Source organism: Ceratotherium simum, chromosome 38 (assembly GCF_057802395.1).
Source record: "Ceratotherium simum simum isolate JZ-2026a chromosome 38, ASM5780239v1, whole genome shotgun sequence".
NCBI classification, from domain to species: Eukaryota; Metazoa; Chordata; class Mammalia; order Perissodactyla; family Rhinocerotidae; genus Ceratotherium; species Ceratotherium simum.
The window spans coordinates 9,948,579-9,971,043 of record NC_141937.1 but is presented as its reverse complement, the minus strand read 5'-3'; the positions used below and the strand labels follow the sequence as shown (position 1 = coordinate 9,971,043).

The 22,465-nt window shown below is 40.6% G+C and overlaps 2 protein-coding genes across 6 annotated transcripts in view; one reads left to right on the top strand and one right to left on the bottom strand.

The window, feature by feature from the left end:
• SERAC1 (serine active site containing 1) overlaps window positions 1-6,320 on the bottom strand; it is a 64,972-nt gene extending 58,652 nt beyond the window's left edge. For both annotated transcript variants that reach the window (XM_004440709.3, XM_087425089.1), the window contains exon 1: window positions 6,232-6,320. The gene's annotated coding sequence lies outside the window, so the exon portion shown is untranslated. The remainder of the gene's footprint in view (window positions 1-6,231) is intronic.
• A 131-nt stretch (window positions 6,321-6,451) lies between these two features.
• Window positions 6,452-21,347, top strand: GTF2H5 (general transcription factor IIH subunit 5). Of its 4 annotated transcripts, none has more exons than XM_004440710.3 (3): window positions 6,452-6,504; window positions 7,318-7,388; window positions 20,889-21,347. In XM_004440710.3, the coding sequence occupies exons 2-3, from the start codon at window positions 7,354-7,356 to the stop codon at window positions 21,067-21,069; spliced, it is 216 nt and encodes a 71-aa protein (XP_004440767.1). In that variant the 5' UTR covers window positions 6,452-6,504; window positions 7,318-7,353; the 3' UTR covers window positions 21,070-21,347. The 4 variants fall into 4 exon arrangements, with proteins under 4 accessions (XP_004440767.1, XP_087281211.1, XP_087281213.1 ...); XM_087425085.1 differs by having other exon boundaries at window positions 6,474-6,534; XM_087425087.1 differs by lacking the exon at window positions 6,452-6,504 and adding an exon at window positions 6,506-6,526.
• The last annotated feature ends 1,118 nt before the right edge of the window (window positions 21,348-22,465 follow it).

Sequence of the window (22,465 nt, the reverse complement as noted above, 5' to 3'; positions counted from 1 at the left end):
TTAAGCAGTCTAAAGCTTACCCTGAGTTAAGGGAAGCTGTTGGGAGATTAACCTTAAGAAATGGAGTAACACAATAAAAAAATTTTTTTAGAGGTAGACATGGGGAAAACGAATAGGGAGGCTTTTAAGGATAATCAGAGAGAAAGTTGTATTTGAATTAAGGAAGTGGCTCTGAGAATGATCAAGAAGAAACAGACTTAAGGAGGTACTAAGAGAATAGAATCTAATAAACAATTGGATAAGAGATAAGGAGAATGGCTAAGAGGGAGGAGACAATTATGATTCCCAGTTTCTGGTTTTACTGAGTATATAGGGACAATACTTACCAAATAGGAAAATAAAGGAAAAGAAATGGATTTGAGGAAAAGGATGAATTCCCAGTTTCAACATGCTGAGATTAAGGTTCTTGTAAAATATTCTGTAAGATGTCCATTAAGCTATGTGGGCTCAGCAAAGAGGTCTAAGCTATAGATACAGATTTATGAGTCATTAGCACGTACTAGTAATTGAAACCATAGTTTTGGATGAAGTTATTGAAAAATGGTTTATAAAACGGTGTTTCTCAAAATATCATCCTAGGATTGTCTGCAGATTATTAAAATACAGATCCCTAGGCACTATTTTAGATTGAATTTCCCTGCTCAAAGTCTCACAAGGCTGAAACCAAAGTGTTAGCAGGGCTGCATCCCTTATTGAAAGCTCTGGGGGCGATTCCACTTTCAGGCTCATTCAGGTCGTTGGCAGAATTCACTTCCATGCAACTGTAGGGCTAAGGTTCCGTTTCCTTGCCACTTGTTGTCTGGGTGCCACCCTTAGCTCTCAGAGGCCTCTCTCTGGTCTTTACAGGTAGTCCCCTAGATCTCAGGCCCAGCAACAGCTTATCCTTCTCACACTGCCAAATCTCTGACTCTTCTGCTTTCCTCTTCCACTTTTAAGGATCCATGCGATTACATTTGGCTCTCCCGGATAATCTAAAATAATCTCCCTATCTTAAGATATGTAACCTTAATTCCATCTGCAAAGTCCCTTTTGCCATGTAATGTAACATATTCACAGAATCCAGGAATTTGGGCATGGACATCTTTGGGAGGCCAGTATTCTGCCTACCGCAGACCACTGTGAGCATTTTTTTTTTTTTTTGGTGAGGAAGATCAGTCCTGAGCTAACATCCATGCTAATCCTCCTCTTTTTGCTGACGAAGACCGGCTCTGAGCTAACATCTATTGCCAATCCTCCTCCTTTTTTTTTTCCCCAAAGCCCCAGTAGATAGTTGTACGTCATAGGTGCACATCCTTCTAGTTGCTGTACGTGGGACGCAGCCTCAGCATGGCCAGAGGAGCGGTGCACTGGTGCGTGCCCAGGATAAGAACCCGGGCCACCAGAACCGCTAAGCCACAGGGCCAGCCCCACTGTGAGCCTTCTGATACAAGTCTTTTTGTAGACATATTTTTCATTTCTCTTGGATAAACAACTAGGAGTGGAATTGCTGAGTCACAGAGCAGATATATGTTTAACTTTATAAGACAGTGCCAAATATTTTTCCAACATGATTGTACCATTTTACACTGCAACCAGTAATGCAGGAGTATGAGGTTCCAGTTGTTCCACAACCTCGCCAATATTTGATGCTGTCTGCCCATTTGATTTTAGCTGGTACATCGTAGCCTCTCCTTGTGGTTTTAATTTGCAATTCCCTGAAAACCAATGAGGTGAGCACTTTTTCATATTCATGTTAGCCATTTACATTTATTTTTCTGTGAAGTCTGTTCTTTCGCTTATTTTTAAATTGGATTGTTTGTGTTTTTTAAATGAGTTACCAGTTCTTTATACATTCTGAAAACAAATCCTTTATCAGATATATGTACATACATATATACTGAAAATATCTTCTCCTAGCCTGGGACTCACCTATTGAATTTCTTAGAAGTACCTTTTGATGAACAGAAGGTTTAATTTTCATAACATCTAAAAGTTTTTCTTTTATGGTTATTGCATTCTGTGTCCTGCCTTAGAAACTGGTGCCTACCTCAAAGTCACAGATATTTTCCTGTGAGAATATAAGTTTGTCTAAAACATATTTTTGTTTTAGCCTTTACATTTAGGTCTATGATCCACCTCAAATTAATTTTTGTGTATTGGGTGAGACAGGAGTTGAGATTCATTTTTTTTTCCTATATGGATATCCAATAGTTCCAGCATCATTTGTTGAAAAGATTTTCCATTCCTCATTGAACTGGCTTTGTGCCTTGGTTGAAAATCAATTGACTATAGAAGTATGGGCCTATTTCTGGACTGTACTCCATTCCATTGATCTATTTGTCTATCCTGATATAAATACCACACTGTATAGATTACTGTAGTTTTACAATAAATCTTGCAGCTAGGTAGTGTAAGTTCTTTGGATCCTTTTCAAGATTGACTATTCTAGGTCTTTGGCACTTCTATATTATTATTATTTTTTTTTTAAAGGACAGGACAAACCAGTAATTTTTTTTTTTTGAGGAAGATTGGCCCTGAGCTATCTGTTGCCAATCTTCCTCCTTTTTACCTTCTTTCTCCCCAAAGCCCCAGTAGATAGTTGTATGTCATAGTTGTACATCCTTCTAGTTGCTCTATGTAGGACACCACCTCAGCATGGCTTGATGAGCAGTGCGTAGGTCCGCGCCCAGGATCCGAACCGGCAAATTTACCTGTTATGCCACCGGGCCAGCCCCCTCACTTCCACATAATTTTAAAGTCAGCCTGTCGATTTCTATTTTTACAAAGCCTTTGGATTATGACTGTGACTACATTAAATCTGAAACACTAATTTTAAGTAGAAAACAGAGGAGAAATTCTAAGAGACTAAGAAGAAGGACACAGAAAGTAAAAAAGGAGAGATTATGAATACCAAATGAAACAAATAATCAACAATTCCATTACATTTAACAACCGGAGCCTTCATAATGGTAGAGTCGTTGCCCTGGTTGGAGAAGAAACCAGACTGAAACTAAACGCCCATTCTCCCCTTCGTTTTTATTAATAAAACTCCTGAAATGTAACTGGGCACACAAATAACTGAATAAGCACTACATTGTCTATTTTTCTTTCTAGCTAAGTGTGGTCACTAAGAACTGGCTAAGGGGTCATAAGTGGATGTGTCATGTGCAACTTCTGAGAAGTGTCCTTAAAGAGAATAGTATGTGTCTTTCTTCAACCCTCCCTCTTCTCTCTTCCCAGGAGCAGGTGGCAGTTGGAATTAAAGTGTCCACCTCAACTATCAGATTGAGATGAGGCAGCATGCTAAGGATGGCAGAATAGCAAGACAGAAGAGTCCAAGTCCTTGATGATCATGGAGCTGCTGCCATACCAGCCATGGCCTGCCTACCTATGGAATCATATGCATACTTAAGCCATTATTACCTTATATTTTCTGTGTGCAGAAATGCAGCCAAATCTAATTCTAACAAATCACGGTTTTAAATATCTATATGCCAGAGATTCCAAAGTTGTACCTCCAGCCACAATCTTTCCAGACTCATCTATCCAACAGCTACTGGAATATTTCCACTTGGATGCCCAACAGGCCTTTCAAACTCAACTGACAAAACAGAATTCTTTGTCTCCCCAAACTCTTCCTCCACTCATCCTCCCCATCACCACCAAACAAACGGTAAATACCCTTTGATGATAAATGTAAATAACCTACCACACAGCTCAAGCAAAACTTGGATGTTGCTCTGGATTCTTTGTTTTCTCCTCACCTCATATCTAAACCATGCACAATTCCTGTTCTCTGCCATCAAAACATATCACAAATCCATCCATTTTTCTCCGTTTTCAGTGTTACCACTCTAGCTCAAGTCACCATCATCTCTCATTTGGAGTAATGCAATAGCATCCTCAGTGGTGCTTTTCGTACCTTAAGAAATCCCTCCCAGAAAGAAAAAAAGTTCTGGAGTTAGACAGTAGTGATGGCTGCACAATAATATGAATACCACTGAACTACATACCTAAAAGTGGTTAAAATGGTAGTAAATTTTATGTTATGTATATTTAACTCCAATAAAACAAAAGAAATCTTTCCTAAAGACAATATAGCCTCCTATATTTTTTTCTAAATATTTTACAGATGTGTCTTCCACACTTAGGTCTTTAATCCATTTGGAAATTACTGTTGTGAATGGTGTGAAGCAGGAATCTAATTTTGTCTTTATTCTATATGGATATCACGTATCTCAGCATCATTTACTGAACAGTCTATGCTTTTCCTCCTGCTTTGTAGTACCACTTAGTGGTATACTAAACTCCCATATGTACATGGGTGTGGTTCTAGGCTCTCTACTCTGTTCCATGAGTCTACTTTTCTATCCCTGAACCAATACTAGTAATTAAGACAGTAGTCTTCATTATTATGGCTTTATATTAAGTTTTGCTATCTGGGAGGAAGGGACTTTATTTAAAATTTTTCTTCAAAATTGACTTAGCTATTCTTGGTCCTTTATCTTTCCATATATATTTTTGGCTCAACATGTCAAGTTCCACGAAAAAACATATACCAATTTCAATTGGAATTGCCCTGAATCTGTAAAATTGGGGAAAACTGACATCTTTATGATATTGAGTCTTCCCATCCATGAATATGGTATATCTCTCCATTTCTTGGGTCTTCTTTTTTGTTTCAATAGAGCACTATAATTTTCTCCCTAAAAGACTATACAGCTTTAGTTTGATCTATTCCTCGATACCTTTAGTTTTCAATACAGTTATGAATAGTATCTTTATATTAAAATTCCTAGCTGGTTACTGCTGGTGTACAGAAGTCACTTTTTTTCATTCAGAAATCTGCATGAGGGCCGGCTCCGTGGCTTAGCGGTTAAGTGCGCGCACTCTGATGCTGGCGGCCCGGGTTCGGATCCCGGGAGCGCCCCGAGGCACCACTTCTCTGTCCAACGCGAGGCCGAGTCCCACGTACAGCAACTAGAAGGATGTGAACCTATGACGTACAACTATCTACTGGGGCTTTGGGGGGAAAAACTGAATAAATAAAATCTTTAAAAAAAAAAAAAAAAAAAAGAAATCTGCATGAACTGAAGGCCATTTCTGACACCTCCATAACCAAAGCAGCCCTTCCAGTCTCTTTATCACATTACTGTCTGATACCTTCCTGTTAACTCATTTTAGTGTCTCTCTTTTCCACCATAATTAGTTGCTTGTTCACCACTGTGTCTCCAGTGTCTAGCACAGTGTCTGGCACATATTAGGCCCACAAAAATGTTTGTTGAATAATTGGATGGAGGTTTCAAATCTGGGTGATTCAGAAAAACACAGGAAGAAAGCAGGTTTTGACGTGAGGATGAAATGAGAACTACTTCAATTTGAAAGGTGGACTTGAGAGTACTCACAGGTTATTAAGGTGCAGGCATGAGGCCTGCACCTGGAGCACAAAAGTGGGAGGTTCAACGCAATGGAACTGCTGAGATGGTCAAGGAGGAGGATACATCCAACAAAGAAAAAAAGAAAAGATACTTGGCAGGAACTATACTTGGGGCAGATCAAAGAAAGAGAGAGAGAGCGTGCTCAACAATATGGAAACCAACGGGAGGAAAACGATTTGAGGAATAAAGAGGGAAATAAATGGAAAAACTAGGTTCGTAAATTACATGAACACAAGAAATAAAAAGGAGCGTAAGCTCAATTGGGAAAGCACAATTTACCCAAGGCACAGAAAGCAAGAACCTCACATCTCCACTGGTAAAAACAATTAGAGAAAGAGAGAGCTCTACGAGACTACAGGTCAGAATCTGGGGAAGGGATTAATTTTGGAACCCCCTGGGGTCTTTCACTTTAGAATAACCGTTACCGGGCTTAGAGACCTATCAGTATTCAATCTATTCAATCCCCCAGGGCAGAGCTAGCAGCTGCGGTCTGGAAGGTTCCGATGTGAATGGGGAGACTGTTTCCACCTCCTGGTCCTCATCTCTCCGTGAGTACCCCGCCCGGGCTGATGGTACCGGCAGGTGCTCTTTGGGCCTCGGAGAGGAACTAAAGAACGGCTGTGACCGGAAAAGAAGAGTCCGGCTGCTGACGCTGAGCGAGCGGCCCTCACGCCCGGCGGCGGGTCAGTCGGGGGCCCCGCGTCCTCGCGGGGGCGCCCCGGCCGCGCCCCGTCGCCGCCCTCCCCACTACCCCCCGTGCCCGGCTTCGCCGGCGCCCTCACCCGCCCCCACGAGCCCGGCCTCCCCTTCCTACCTGCCGGCACGCGGACTCGGCGCGCCCACGCCGCTCACCGCGGATCCCGTAGGTGGGGAGCCCACCGCTCTCAGCGTCTCCCACCCCGCGCCCTCCACCTGGTGACTGGCGGTACGTGACCCCGCCCCCACCTCGCCCCGCCCCTCGGCCCAGCCCGCGCCCCGCCTCCCGCCGGCGCGCTCCACCCACAAGAGAGACGCAGACGCGATGACGTAGACGACGCAGGCGCACTTTGTCGGCGACGCCGAGACGCTGCTGGGTCTGTGGGCGTAGGTGCGTGGCGTCGGCTCTCGGAGTAAGAGGGTAAAGTGGGGTATCTGGAAGGCGGAGGGGTCTCGAAGAAAGAGTGGAGAGCGAGAAATGACTCAGAAGCATGTCCTCCAGGTTGTGGGGTTCGTGGTGGTGTCTTGTACCCTCTCCTGGCCCTTCCTGACGAGGCGGGCGGCCGTCCCGCACCATTGAGCTGTGCGTTTCCTACGGGGAGGCGTTGCCCGCGCCCAGGTGTAGAAGTTTAAGGGTCACTCTGGCGTGCGCTGGGTGGGTTCCCTGCCTTCAAGCGCAAGTCACGGGGAACGTGATTATTTGGTGAAAGGACACAAGATCTGGAGACTGGAATTGCACCCTCCTGTGTTTTGTTTCCCGGGAGCTACAGCTTAATCTCTTGGCTCGATCTCATCTGTAAAACCAGATGGTCCGGCTCACTATATAATTTTTAAGGCCCCTGTCAGAGCTACCGTTCTGTGATTCTTGCCTCCAGGATCTTCTCTTTTATCATACTTTTGGATGGGAAAAGAAATGTTTTCACTAACGGACATGTTTTAAACCTAGGTTGGGCACACGGTAGGATTGACAGTGGGTAGAATTTGTTTGCAAGTAAGATTTATGCTTATTAGTATTCCAAATAGACTCATTTTAATTTTGTTAAAAGATTACAATATCTGTATGTTTTCTTAATCTTAGCCCTGTGTCTTTCATAAATTTAAATGTTTAGTCTTGACATTTAATATTTCGCCTTGTTTCAGAGGTCACCAGAGTGTATTAAAGTTGATGCTTTTGAATTTTATGTCACCTTATCCCTTTTGTTAGCATTTTTAAGGTCGTCTGCACCTTCTGCCTGGGAAGATGGTCAACGTCCTGAAAGGAGTGCTTATAGAATGGTTAGTAGTTTTGATACTTAAGGAGTTTTAAATCTACATAGTAAATCTGGATTTACATGTGTACATCTTCTAAAATCCATTTGTGTTTTAAGATCTGTATGAACCAAGTCTTTCAATTTTCTCAACTTCATTTTTCTTAATAACAAGTGGGACAGGTTTTGTTGCTGTGTTTCTTCCTGGTGCCAGATCTCAGTGCCTCTGTTGAATTGATGTAACTGGCATTATTTCCAACAAGTTTTGGTCAGAGGCAGCATATTTGTTAATTAATCCTCTTTAGAGGAACAGTGCTTGTGTTCTCAAACCATCAGGGGTTGACTAGAATTTTAGGGTCTGCCTGAGTCTTCACCATCACAGACTATGGTCTTTTAAAAAGAGAAAGAAAAACAGGAGAGCCAGTTGAAGGTTTCTTAAACTAGGCACACATTCCAGAGGCAAAACTAGAAACTTTAATGGGCCGAGTTGAGTTCCTCAAAGCAAGCTAATGTAGGGCTTAGTTATCACTCAGTCTGAAAACCTGAACTACTGGACCAGTCTTGCTCAGTCTCTGCTTGTTTGTTTGCTCCACCAAACAGTTCTGTCTCATCTGGGAATCCTGCCCTGTGGACATTCCCATTGTCTGAAAATACTGCTGTCTACGTTTTGTCGGGGAAGAGGGAGAATCTCCCTGTGCCCTTTCCCTTAAGGTTCTTATGGCTGGCCAAATAATTAAAAGACAGGGTAGCAGGAGAAAATAATAGCAAGTTTAATAACATGTATACATGGGAGAAACCAGGGAAACTGAGTTTCTCAACAAACCAGCAGTGATTCTCATCTTAAATACTATCTTCAGCTAAAGACAAAGGAGGATGTTGGGGGTAGGGGGGGTTGCGATTTCAGAGGGGAAGAAGACAATTTACATGGAGAGGGAAATGTAAATGTCAGATGATTCTTTGCAGGGCCACCTATAGAGAATGTGTCTGGAGAGACAGAAATCACAGGAATCAAAAGTATGTAGATTTAAGTTGTTTCCTTCCGTACTGATAAGAGTTTCTACAGAGACAAGGCTATCCCCACACTTCCCAGTACAGAGTGGGAGATACCTTTACAAATGGGGATTTCCCTTATAAATGTAAATGTTTGTCTGGCAACTCTTTGCAGGGCCACCTAGAGAATGTGGGCTGGGAGAGACAGAATTTTTGATAAGATGGGCTTGTTGGTGCCTTTCCTATTGTAACATCTATTTTACATTGTATTACAGCCATCAGATAGTAACTCCAGGAAGGAGTTACTGATGTTAAATTCTTTAGGCAGTTAGTGGGGGAGGCCAAATATCGGTCAGAGAAAACAATCAAGGTAAAGAGACATATTTCAGGGTGGCCAAATCGTGATCTCCCAGTTTCTGTGCCTCTAATATGAGCCATTGTATGGATGATGGTACTGTTTACTGTGATAGCAAGGCTGAGGAAGGAGCAAGACCAAACCCCAAGATACTTCTGGCATTTAGAGCAGCACTGCCCAATAGAAATATAATGTGAGCCACATACATAGTCTTAAATTTTCTAGTAGCCCCATTAAAAAGTAAAATGAATCAGGTGAAATTAATGTTTTATTTAATTCATATATCCAAAATGTTTCAACATGTTCTAAGTCTTCAAAGTCCGTACTAACACTTCAGACTTGTACCGCCTTTTTTCATACTAAAGCTTCAAAATCCAATGTGTATTTTACTTTTACAGCACATTGCACAGACTGGCCACATTTCAAGTACTCAGTAGTGACATGTGACTAGTGGGCTCTCTTAGGAGTAGTGCAGATTTAGAGTTTGGGTAGAGGAGACACCAGCAAAGGCAGTTAAGAAGAAAACAGCCAGTTAAGTTGGAGGGAAGCTAAGGGAGAGAATGTTTCATGAAGGTGAGTGGGCTGTGTCAAGTGGCGATGAGAGGTGGAATAAGGCGAAGATACACTGGAGGTCATTGATTTTTATGAGAGCTGTTTTAATGGAGAGGGGGGATAGATGCCAGTTTGGACTGCTTTGAAAGGGAGGCAAGGAAGTGGAGACAATTTGGAGAAGTTTTGTTGTGATAATGAGCAAAGGAATAGAGAAATAGGTTGGTGGCTGAAGAAGGGTATGGTTAACAGACTCTGGTTCTTGTTATTTTTGTTGTTTTAATCTGAAGGACTAGAAAGTATGTTGATAAAAATAAACTGGTAGAGAGGAGAGAGATATTCACTTAAGAAAGCAAAGGGGTTGGGGGTCTAGATCCTAGAAGTTCTAAGCACACTGTTCTGTTATCTTTTGGAAAAGACTTCTAGGCTAATTTTTATATTTTTCTTATTATTTTGTCATAATTAATAGAAACATTTTCCTGGTTGGTCTGTTAATGTTATTTTTGGATGCAGAAGATACACACACACAGTGTGAGCTATCAATTTTTTTTCCCTTTTGTTTCTTTCAATTCTCTTGAATGTAATCTTCACTCTGGATTTGATAAATGCTCACCTCTCTTGTAGGGTTTTCATATTTTTGTTTTTGTTGATGTTTTGTTTCATCTAGAATTTATTGGGAGGAGGGGCATATTATTAGCTCTTTTTTTTGGTCAGATAGCTGAGTAATTGTCCAACACTATTTATTCCCTAATGATGCATGATGACTCTCTTATCACATAGTTGCACTCCCCTTGCTACTCTCCCCAGTCCCACCCCACATCCCCTTTTTTCTTTGTCATTGTTGTCTATTGGAGAATAACCTTGGAATAATTGAGCCTATTTCTAAAATAATGCATTTGGAATGATGGTTGAGATTGTATTAAATCTGTGTTTTAATTTGAAAAAAATGACGGCTGGGCTGCATTTTAAAGAGCAAAACTCTGGGAGACTCATTAAAATCTTGGTGGTAGGCTTTCAGTTTAGCCTTAAGGACAAAGAGTGCCGGTATGTAAGAGGAACTGAGGTGTAAGTTTTCTTTTCTCATTGGGCAACCTCTCTGCTAGCTTGCTGCTTGTTATCAAGCCTCTGAGTCTGCCTGGGCTCTAATGGCCCTCTGTCATCTTGCTCTTCCGTGTCATCCCCAGACTAGCAGCCACAGCATCATCTGGAGCTTGTTAGGAATGAAAAATTTATTTCCCAAATCTAAATCAGAATTGTGCATACAAACGGTCTTGTCACAGTGCAGTTTTAAGTTTGAGAAGCACTTAATCAGCTTACATTTGATAGTCAGTTCCCCTATGGAGGGTTGTTTTGCACCAGGACCACTTACATTTTATTTTGCAGATGGATAGTATCCTTGCAAAACTAATTTTTCCCTTCAAGATGAACTCGAAAGTGTAGTCTTCACAATTTTTCAAAAGGATAACTGTCTTCCCAAAGATACAAATTTTCCAAAAAGGCTCCAGGCCTAAGAAATAACAGGATGCTAATTGGAAAAATCCTTCAGTTTCCCTCATGTCTATATTTGATGTCAAAGAGAAGATGGTTAATAATACGGTATCTGCATAAGTCTGTTTATTACCTTATAATATCCATAGATTGTAGGAAGCATTTAGGTGTATTGGAGTACAGAATTTGGTAAGTGTGGGGTTTATAGGCAAACCACTCAAGGATCTCCTAAAACTGCTTCCGTTGTCCCAATGATCCTCTCTTCGAATTCCAGTCACATTACCATACAAGGTCATCTGTAATAGCCTAGGTAGTGCTATTCTACACATTCAGTCCAGGCAGCCAGCAAAATACTTCTCAGACATGTATGACCTGGTTCAAGAAGGGAGTCTTAATGTGACACTTATCTTAGAATGGCTTCACTTACTGCCGTATTTAAATTCCACGTCCATCAGTTCCTTTTAACTGGTTTTGTGTCCACAAGAAAGAATCCAAGAAACGAGAGTATAATTGTGGCCATTTAGGCCTAACTGTCAGTGAATTGAAAAATCAAGGTACTTGGATGTAATAAGATTCTCTCCTCCCAAGGCTTATCACATAGCAATATCTAAAGCTAAATTAAAGTTTTTTGTTTGTAAATTTGTATTTTTATGTCAAAATGAGATTGGTGAAAACTTTCTCTTTGTTGGGATCTACCACTATCAGCTGCCAGCCTCACACCAAGCATTTTCCCAGATCTAGCCAGCCATAGCAATTATGGAAACAAGCAGCATATGCCCAACAAAGGTGTGTCCAGTTCCAGGTGTGAGCAGATCTCTGCTGTGACAGTTACCACAGTTGGTTTGGCAAATGCTTCTGCAAGGAATATTTGTTGTACAGGTGCAAATTGCAGCCAGTTTACAGCACAATAACAAAGAATCTGGAGAAATAGGTATTATTAGACCAGCCTTATCCTTATGGGTTTGGCTTCTAAACGTATATTGTATATGAAAAGCAAATAAGAACTAAGGCAAAACCAGTCTAACCATTATTCTGTTTTTTTCACAGCATTTATATATCCCTTGTGAGCCTTTGCTGCTTAGCAGGGTCACATTCACCGAAGTTTCCCGGGCACCCAGAACGGTGCCTGAGATACATACAGTCACGTGCCATGTAACAACATTTCGGTCAATGACAGACCCCATATATGACAGTGGTCCCATAAGATTAGTACCATAGAGCCTAGTGGGTAGTAGGCTGGACCATCTAGGTTTGTGTAAGTACACTCTGTGATGTTTGCACAACGATGAAATCCCATAATGACACATTTGTCAGAATGTGTCCCCATCATTAAGCGATGCATGACTGTACTCTCTTGAGAGTCTTGTGTCTTTGTAGCAATAAAACCTATTGTATGTCATATTGGGAAATTGAGACCTGTCATTCTGATTAACTTAATGTCCACTGTGGTGGCCCTTTCTTTCTCTTAAGACCCTACTCATGTAGCAAATTGAGCTCCTCCAATATGCTGGATCCTAGGGTAGGCACCTGTATCTCAGGCTGAACAGAACCCAGATTCACTCTGGAAAATGCTTATAAGAGGGAAATAAACTTAACAAAGCCATTTCACGTTCAATAACAATTTTCTAAAACATTCTGTTCTAAGGACATACAGAATTTATGGAGAAATAGTTTTAACATTTTTAAGTAATTATATCTATTAGCTGACTATTATCAAGAAGGATAGTTTACCATTGACTAAGCCAAGATCATCATTCTAATTGGATGGACAGTGCTGACAGCTTTATCCAACTGACCAGTTAATTTTGTGCTGCAGCTAACTGCAGCATCCTAATAGACCTCTCATGGTGGAAATACGTTTTAGAATCATATTTTATAGGAGCAACACTAAGGTTCTTCAGGAGGGGGTTGATTGATGATATCTGCCCTTCACATTTCCAGGGCAAAGACATTTCTTCCTGCTCACTGGCCCTGATCCCAGGACTTGGACCAAGTATGGTTGTGGGCACTTGGTTTGGTTTTTTTCTTGCCAGTAGGTTCTCCCAGAGACTCTCCCCATGTAGAAGTAGAATAGCCCTGAATTCAGGCAATGTATTCCAGGCTCTCCACATTTCATAACAAAATTCTCCTTAAACTTTGAGTGTCTTTTTGAATCATTACAGTTTATATTTCAGGTACATGTTTGAGAATTCAGTCTCAAATTGACAGCTTTCCATTTCCTTTCAAAAAGTTTGAGGCAGTTGACATTAGAAGTGGTTATTTCAGTCTCACTGACCAGTCATTTTCTACATTCTCATTTGTTGGACAGCAGTCTTTCCCCAGGTATGGGGAATGCCACTGATGTTCAAGATGATTTGGAGTAGAACACAAATTTGGGGGGGGTAGAACACAAAAATACTTTTCATGTGACCAATTTAACTTATCTAGGGAAAAAACACAATTAACACATCAAGATGACTGGTGATCTTCCACCAGGTGAAGTTAAGCTTAAGAGTTAATTGATTTAAAGGCAATTTAAAGAAAACTATTAAGTAATATGTGATGCAGGTGTTACGAGAGATGGCTAAAATAGCAAGGATAGTATGCAATGGCAAAAATTTTGAAAGCACTGACATGATTCAAAGCACAGAGGAGTCCCCTGGTACTTCTTCATTTCAGTTGTTTAGCTTTTTCTTCATTGAAATTATGTAAAATTATGGCATTTAGAAAATTTCTGGAGATACGATATTAGTCTTCATCACCACTTAACCCTCACTATCTCTAATAGCTCTGGTAGCAGCAATTACTAGAGTAAATTTTTGTCATCTGTGAATGCACTGAGCTCAAACAGTAACAAGATAATATATCACTTCTGGACAGCAATTTTTACAATGTCTGTATTTATCCTCATTACTATGTTACATTTGGACTCCAAATTTATTTTAAAGGACTAACAGAAAACTATTGTTCATCTTGTCACATAAAGTATGTCTTTCTAAGAAACCTCTGAGTCCATGATTTTTATAGAAAATACTGAGATTCTTGTGGGACCTGAGGCAGTCTGTCACAAAAGGGTGATAGTGGAGGGTGAAGTGGGCACGGTCACTGCATGATAGGTAAAGGCGTGTACTCCCTGGTCCCATGATTGCAGGGAAAGGAGGAAGCAGCCTAGTTGTAGAGCACCAGAGCAGAGGGTTTTGGTCTATCCCCCTACACCTGTTGACTCTTAAATTATTCTTTTATTCTCCACCCCATCCCACCCACCCCCCGCCTTTTATTTGTACAGGCATGGGAAAGTTGAGGGAAACAACTGAGTTTTTAAGAAGTCTACGCATGAAAACGGTAGTTTTAGAGAAGCTGAAGCTCTGGGTTCCCTGTCCTGTGGGCCTCCTCCTTACCATTTCTGTAATGTCATCTGACAGAACCCTGTTCAACCTGTTTCATTACCCCCATGTTCCTGCTAGAATTGCTCTATAAGCTCTTTTGTTTTTGTTTTTTTGGTGAGGAAGGTTGGCCCTGAGCTAACGTCTGTGCCAGTCTTCCTCTATTTTGTATGTGGGACACTGCCACAGCATGGCCTGATGAGTGGTGTGTAGGTCAGCGCCAGGGATCCAAACCTAGGAACCCGGGGCCGCGGAAGCAGAGCGCGAGAATTTAACTGCTATGCCACCGAGCTGGCCCCTCTTTAAGCTCTTTTTAATTTTATGTTTCACGGCCTACTTGTCAATAACTGATAAAATTGTTTACCTCGGGTTCCTCAGTGTACAGTGTGTCGTTTCTTTACAAAAATTTCTTATTTATATTTTTATTGTGTAATTGCCAAAATTAGGGAGTTGCTGAAAATGTGAAATACAACATCATTGGTATCTGCTTAAATTTTCCCTCCCGTTCTCCACTGGCTGTTGTTGCCTTTTCAGTCTCATATCATTATCTGCCTTGAGACCCTCATTCTCCTGCCCTTTATCCCGACATTTCCTATTTTCAGTCACCCAAAAAGCCACAGACTTCCAGGCCATCCCTGGTCCCTTTGACACTAATTATCTATGGCTCTATACATCCGCTTTTTTATTTTCATCTCCAACCCACTGCCCCTCCCCATTCTTTCCACTTTGTCGTCTAGAACCTAGTGAGAGAGCAGCAGCAGAGTCACCTGTGTCCTCAGCCTATTCTCTGAACTTTTCCTCTTCCTTGCCCCAACCCCCTCCCTTTTTTTTTTTTTTGCTGTAACAAAAGGTGGCTTTCTCCTTAGCACACTACTTCGCCCACAACCCTATCAAGTGGTGACTTTTTGTTGTAATACCTCTTGTACCATCAAGAAATGGGATAGGTATCCATCTTACTCCTCATTGCCGCTTACCGAAATTCTCCCTCCGTCTTCCATAGACACCCCCCCACCCCCGTTCTGAATCTCCTCCTATCGGACTAGACCACCCACTAACCCTGCTCTTTGTAATCATCTACAACATCCAAGTCTTTGCTTAAAGGCTCCCTGACACTGCAGTTCTCTTCACATGCTTAGTGATTTCATGTGGATAGTTCTTTCAATGTGCTGTCCTGTCAGTTCCTCGACCTCCTCTTCCAGTGAGCTTCTCCTCCACCCCGTCACAGCCACTCATTCGCCTAGTCAGAACTACGCCTGTGCCTACCAATGCCACCATCTCTTCAAAATCTCTCGGCCGTCTCACTCTGACCACCACTTCCTCTTTCCAGCTCACCCCCTCTAATGCCCTAACTCTCTGACTTCTTTCACTCTACCAGACCTACAGTCTGCTGATCTTCCCACCTTTTCACTGTCCTTCACCACCCCAGCATCCTCACTTTCCTCCTTACCCAGCTTAGGTTCCACAGTCCCTCATTATACTTGTGTTAAAGACACCCTCAACTCCCTTGCCCCTCCCTTAGTCCCACTGACCAAATCTGGTTCAATCCAGCTCTCTACCTGCTCTGAACCTTTACCACCGTGGCTCTAAGTGGCTGGAGAAAAACATAACAAGCATACTGATTGGTCTCGCTTTAATTCATGACTGCTAAACTCATGTGGGCCCTTAATGCTAGCCAGCAAACCTACTACATTTCCTAGTCCACTTATTCTCCCACTTTCCATGTAAAGCAGTTATATTTCATCAAATCTAAGATTTCATCAATTTTAATGCTTAACTGATACTTTATGTACCTCTAAGAAAAATCACTGCCAATTATACTATAACGTGCCATTGGCTTAAGACTCATTCCAGTTTGGGAGATGTTAAAATGTGGGGGGAGGGCCGGCCCTATGGCTTGGTGGTTAAGTGCGCGCGCTGCGATGCTGGTGGCCCGGGTTCGGATCCCGGGTGCGCATCGAGGCACCACTTCTCTGTTCATCCTGAGGCCGAGTCCCACATACAGCAACTAGAAGGATGTGCAGCTACGACATACAACTACCCACTGGGGCTTTGGGGGGAAAAAATAAAATAAATAAAATCTTTAAAAAAAAAAAATGGGGGAAATGTGCTTCTTAGAATGGATGAAATACAGTATTTCATACCTTCAACTCTCTTACTTCAAAAAACTTCCCTGTCCTGACTTCCAGCTGATTCTCACCTTGCGTCCTGTTTTCAATGCGAAAAGAAAAGCACTCAGAAGAGAAGGCCCCCAAGTCTGTCACTTGAGTCTGCCCCTGTACCCTTCCCTTCCCCCAGTTACTGCGGGTGAACGGTCCAGTCTCCCATCTAAAGCCAGCTTCTCTACTCGGGAGCTGGAGCCCAGCTCCTCTTGCCTATCATAGGTCACCTTTTTAGCAGTTTTCCTCTTTCTCCTGCTTTATCAATTTTTCTTTCTCTACTGGATCATTCTCATCAGCATTAGAAACAAGCTGTCATCCTTCCCGGGGCAAAAACTCTTGACTCCCACATCCCTTTCCAGCCCCCACTCTAGTTTCCTGCTCTTTGTAGCAAAAATTTCTGTGAAGACTTGTCTATATTCACTTTCTCTAGTTTCTCCTCCCATTCTGAAACCCACTCCAGTCAGGCTTTCTCTCCTGTGACCACCAAAAATGTTCTTGCCAAGGGCCAGTAACTTTCTGATCCAGTAGTCAGCTCTTAGTCCTTATCTTGCTAAACCTATTAACCCACAGCATTTGACACAGTTGATCACTTCCCTTTTCTGCATGTCTTCTGTTCACTTAGCTTTCGGGACTCTTCAGGCTTTCTTCCTACCTAAGTGGTCACTTCTTTATAATCTCCTTTGCTGATTCATCCTTTTCTACCTAACCTTTTGATGTTGGAGTGTCCAGGGCTTGGTCCTTGGACTCTTCTCTGTAGCTGTGCTCACTGCATTCTCATGGCTTTAAATACTGTCTATAAATCGAAAGCCCAGAAATAAACCCACACATCTATGGACAGCTAATCTTTGACAAAGGAGCCAAGAACATACAATGGGGAAAAGAAAGTCTCTTCAACAAATGGTGTTGGGAAAACTGGATAGCTACATGCAAAAAAATGAAAGTAGACCCTTACCTTACACCATGCACAAAAATTAACTCCAAATGGATTAAAGACTTGAATGTAAGACCTGAAACTATGAAACTTCTAGAAGAAAACATAGGCAGTACGCTCTTCCACATCGGTCTTAGCAACATCTTTTCAAACACCACATCTGACCGGGCAAGAGAAACAATAGAAAAAATAAACAAATGGGACTACATCAAACTAAAAAGCTTCTGCACAGCAAAGGAAACCATCAACAAAAGGAAAAGACAACCTAACAATTGGGAGAAGATATTTGCAAACCATACATCTGATAAGGGCTTAATCTCCAAAATATATAAAGAACTCATGCATCTCAACAACAAAAAAACTACCAACCCAATTAAAAAATGGGCAAAAGACCTGAACAGACATTTCTCCAAAGAAGATATACAGATGGCCAACAGACACATGAAAAGATGTTCAAAATCACTAACTATCAGGGAAATGCAAATCAAAACTACAATGAGATATCACCTCACCCCCATCAGAATGGCTATAATTAACAAGACAGGAAACAACATGTGTTGGAGAGGATGTGGAGAGAAGGGAACTCTCATACACTGCTGGTGGGAGTGCAAACTGGTGCAGCCACTATGGAAAACAGTATGGAGATTCCTCAAAAAATCAAGGATAGAACTGCCATATGATCCAGCTATTCCACTGTTGGGTATTTATCCAAAGAACTTGAAAACACCAATTTGCAAAGGTACATGCACCCCTGTGTTCATTGCAGCGTTATTCACAATAGCCAAGACTTGGAAGCAACCTAAGTGCCCATCAAGGGACGAATGGATAAAGAAGCTGTGGTATATATACACAATGGAATACTACTCAGCCATAAGAAACGATGAAATCCAGCCATTTGTGACAACATGGATGGACATTGAGGGTATAATGCAAGGTGAAATAAGTCAGAGGGAGAAGGTCAAATACTGTATGATTTCCTTCATTAAGTAGTAGATAATAACAACAATAAACAAACACATAGGGACAGAGGTTGGATTGGTGGTTACCAGAGGGGAAGGGGGCAGGGAGGAGGGTGAAAGGGATAATTCGGTACATGTGTGTGGTGATGGGTTGTAATTAGTATTTTGGTGGTGAACATGATGTAGTCCATGCAGAAATAGAAGTACAATGATGTACACCTGAAATTTTTACAATGTTATAAACCTGTAAAAAAAAATATAAACCTGTAAAAAAAATAAAATTTTTACAATGTTTATTGTTACTGCAATAAACAAAAAATTTAAAAAAACAAAACAAAAACAAAATAATAAAAAAATAAATAAATACTGTCTATACATTGATGACCAACTTTTACTCTTCGACTTGGACTTCAATGCTGAATTCCTACTCAACTTCTTCACTTAGTTGCCAGTAGGCATCTCAGGTGCCTAAAACCAAATTCTTAATCTTACCAGCAAACCTGCTCTTCCCACATTCCTCCTCATCTCAATAAAGGCAACTCCATCCTTCCATTTGTTCAGACCAAAAATCTGGGAGTCTCCTTAATTCTTCTCTTTCAGAGCTTTAGTCCAGTCTCAGCAAATTATGTTGACTTTATATTCAACATATGTCTAGAATTCAACCTCTTCTCATCATGTTCACTGTTTACCACTTGGGTCCAAATCATCGTCTCTTGCCTGGATTACTGCAGTCACCTTCTAATTGGTCTCCCGGTTTCCACCCTTGCCTCTGCCACCTCCCAATCTTTTCTCAGCCCAGCAGGCAGTATGATCGTTACACTTAAAATATAAGTCCCTTTGTAAGTTAGACCCTGTCACTCAGTAAAAGCCAAAGTCCATAAAATCACCTCTAAGACCCTACGTGATCTGGACCAGTTATAGCTTTCTGACCTCACCTCCCTCTACTCCCCCTTCTCCAGCCACCTTGGGCTTGCTGTTCACTCTGCCTAGGATGCTCTTCCCCAGTGGCACCACATGGCTTGCTCACTACTTCCTTCTGGTGTTGGTTCAGATGACACCTGCTCAGTCCCCTATTTAAGCTTGCAAGATCCGATCACTTTTGTCACTACCATTTCTCATCCTCCTTCCCTGTTTTTTTGTTTATCATAGTACTGCCGCTAGAATGTAAGCTCTGTAACAGGGAGGGTTCTTAATCGTTCTGTTCACCACTAGATCCCCAGGACTGGAATAGTGCCTAGCACATGACAAGTGCTCAATAAATATTTATTGAATGAGTGAATCAAATGTAAAATAGCAAATTTACTACTTCTGAACGAATCAATTCTGCACATTTGTTTGGTCATTCTAATTCTGGAAGCCGTAGAATTTAACTGAATTTTGCCAACCCTAAGTGGATAAGTGTAACCTAAGTGTTCTGAACCTGAGTGTGAGATAACAAACATACTAGAAACTAAATTTAAAATCTGTATCAGTTCTTACTTGGGCAGACCTATTTATTTATTCACATCATTTTATAGCATAGCAAATTGTTAATAAATCATTTTAATGGTAAGTTTTTGAAAGTAATTAAGGAAATCATCTTTTCAGGAAAGCTTGACTTTATTAATGGTTAATATACCGTGAATTGTACTCATTTAGTGATTGAACTAAATCCTTTACTTTGTTAGCGTCACTTACACCTGGTTTGTACTTGAAAGAAAGAAAACTTACTGTTTTCAGTAAATTACACTGACTTCTTTTGAATTAAATTATCTTTGTAATTAATGTTGACAGTCCTCAGGAAACCGAAAGATTATGCAAGATTACGTTTTCTCCAAGAATTAAAAAAAATCTGTACACAACTTGACATTTTTATATTCATCTTTTGCTAAACACATTATTATATATTAGATCTAAAGAGTGTCCTTTGTCATGATTCAGGGTTTTTATGAAAGAGACATATTTCTGTAAATCCAAAATTGTATCCCTCTTTCTCTTATGACTGTCCTATTCATTCCAAACTAAAAACCACAAATAAATGGAATTGAATTTAGATCTCTTCTTTTAGCTCAGTATTCTCGAAGAGACTTTGTTAGGATTTCCTTTAAAGATTCTGAGTGATAGTTCAGACTTATGAGGTTCAGAATTTTAAGGAAGGAAAAAAACTTGAGTACCTACTGCAAGCCAAACACTACCCTTGGCATTTTTCTTCTTCAATTTCCATAACAATTCTATTATGTAGGCTCCCTTTGAGGCTTTGGGAGATGAAGTACATATCAAGGTCACATAAGAAAGTGGTAAAACTGGGGTTGAATCCAGATCTGACTCTTCCTATACAGCCTCCTTTATCACAGGGACTATTTAACTGGTTTTGTAAATGAATCTTTCACTGGTAAGATAGTGAAAGCTATTGGATTCTGAAATGTAATGATCGTGGACAAGTAAGGAAATTCATTTTTAAAATCAAAGGGTTTGTGATTCTAGGCTTTGAACATTGCTTTACTTTTTCACTTGTCAGTAAGAAATTATTCTTTTAAAATTTTATTACTGGCTTCTTTCTCTTAAACTTGCACCAACAGTTCTAAAATGAAGCTGTGTCTATAAATCGTTAACAGTTGAGGCAGAGAGGGAGTGAGGGATTGAGTAACAGTTCAGAGCTTTTAAATGTATTCTAAAAATTCTACATGCTCAATTCTAATAGTTCACAGTATAATTTGACAACAGGGTGTCTCATCATCGTGTGTTTATCTCTGCAGTGACCCTGCCATGAAGCAGTTTCTGCTGTACTTGGATGAGTCAAACGCCCTAGGGAAGAAGTTCATCATTCAAGACATTGATGACACTCACGTCTTTGTAATAGCAGAGTTGGTTAATGTCCTTCAGGAGCGAGTAGGTGAATTAATGGACCAGAATGCTTTTTCTCTTACCCAGAAATGAAACTATTAGATATCGACCACTTAGCAGTTATAAGTAACAAATGTGAGAGACTGTCACTGTTCGGTATCCTGTGTGATTGATTAGACTTAGAGAATTGCTTAGGAGCATGCTATGGGAAAGACTGTGGTATCATATGTTCAGAAAGAAGCCCCTGAACTGATTTTCTTGTTTTGTTTTTTTCAGTATATGTTCCCTAGAATTAAAAAAAAAAAAAAGCTTTAACAGTTGGCTGTGATTTGGCTTTTATTATCCTTTATTAAAATATAAATGTAAGTGGTTTTCCTATGTTTTTAATGCCAATTTAATACATTATGAATATAATGGAATATGCTTTTAAGTCTAACCTAGGTATTATTTTGTTTGTTCCTGTTAATAATTGTGGGTTTTTGTAGTGTGGATGTGGTTTGTTTTGTTTCAGTTAGAAACTTCACAGATTAGATAAATATGCTGAAGTGAGATCTTTGGTAATATTTATGTCTTGGAAATAATATCTGCATACCAGCCAGTTCTATTGGTGAAGAAGATGGGGAAGAGAACCATGTAACAATGCAAACTGCATTTTCCATTTCCCTAAGAATACAATGTTTGAAAAGTGCAGAGGGTTAGAAACAACCAAACGGGAAAGGTACGTGCTGCTTTGCAGCTTTCATTTTTCCTTGTTCAAACTTTGTTGGTCACATTTTCCCATCAGGGCAAGTGTTCTTTTGTTGAGAAATCAGTTTTACTTGTGCCTTATTCCCTACGAGAATCCCTGTTTAAATTTATCCAGACAAGAAAGATAGGAACAGATGGAAGCGAAGTCAGTGCTGTGGGAAGCGACGTGACTAGGTAAAGGTATATTGCGTGTAGTCCTATGATTGATTAGAGGAAGAAACAATAACATCGATGGGGGCTTTGCTTCTCCTCCTGAAGATATTGTTACTAAGATGGGTTCCTGTGATGGGCATTTTCCAAGAGAAAAAAGAACTTTCATGATGTTATATGGAATCGTATCAAACCCACTTTACTTTCCTCCTTATGTTTATTCAAAGCACCTGTGTACCACTTTCATTCACTTATACATGCATTACTGAAGCTGGAAATTTCCAGCGTTAGGTATATTTACCATGATTCTCACCCAAATAAATGAGTCTACACAATTTTGATTCCCATGTAACAATGCACACAATTTTGATGAGTTATTGGTACGCTTGGTACTAAAATTTATTGAATAGAAAACATATTTCTTTAGAATTTCCAGCTGTACTGAAATGTTATTGAATCTGGTATTTCAGGCATGTCTAAATCAATTTCTAATATGCCTCAGGCACTTATCACCTAATACCTTTTATATTAACATGAAACTTAGATAAAGTTTTTCTTAGAATCTCAGAGTCTAAAAGGTACAGAAAAAACT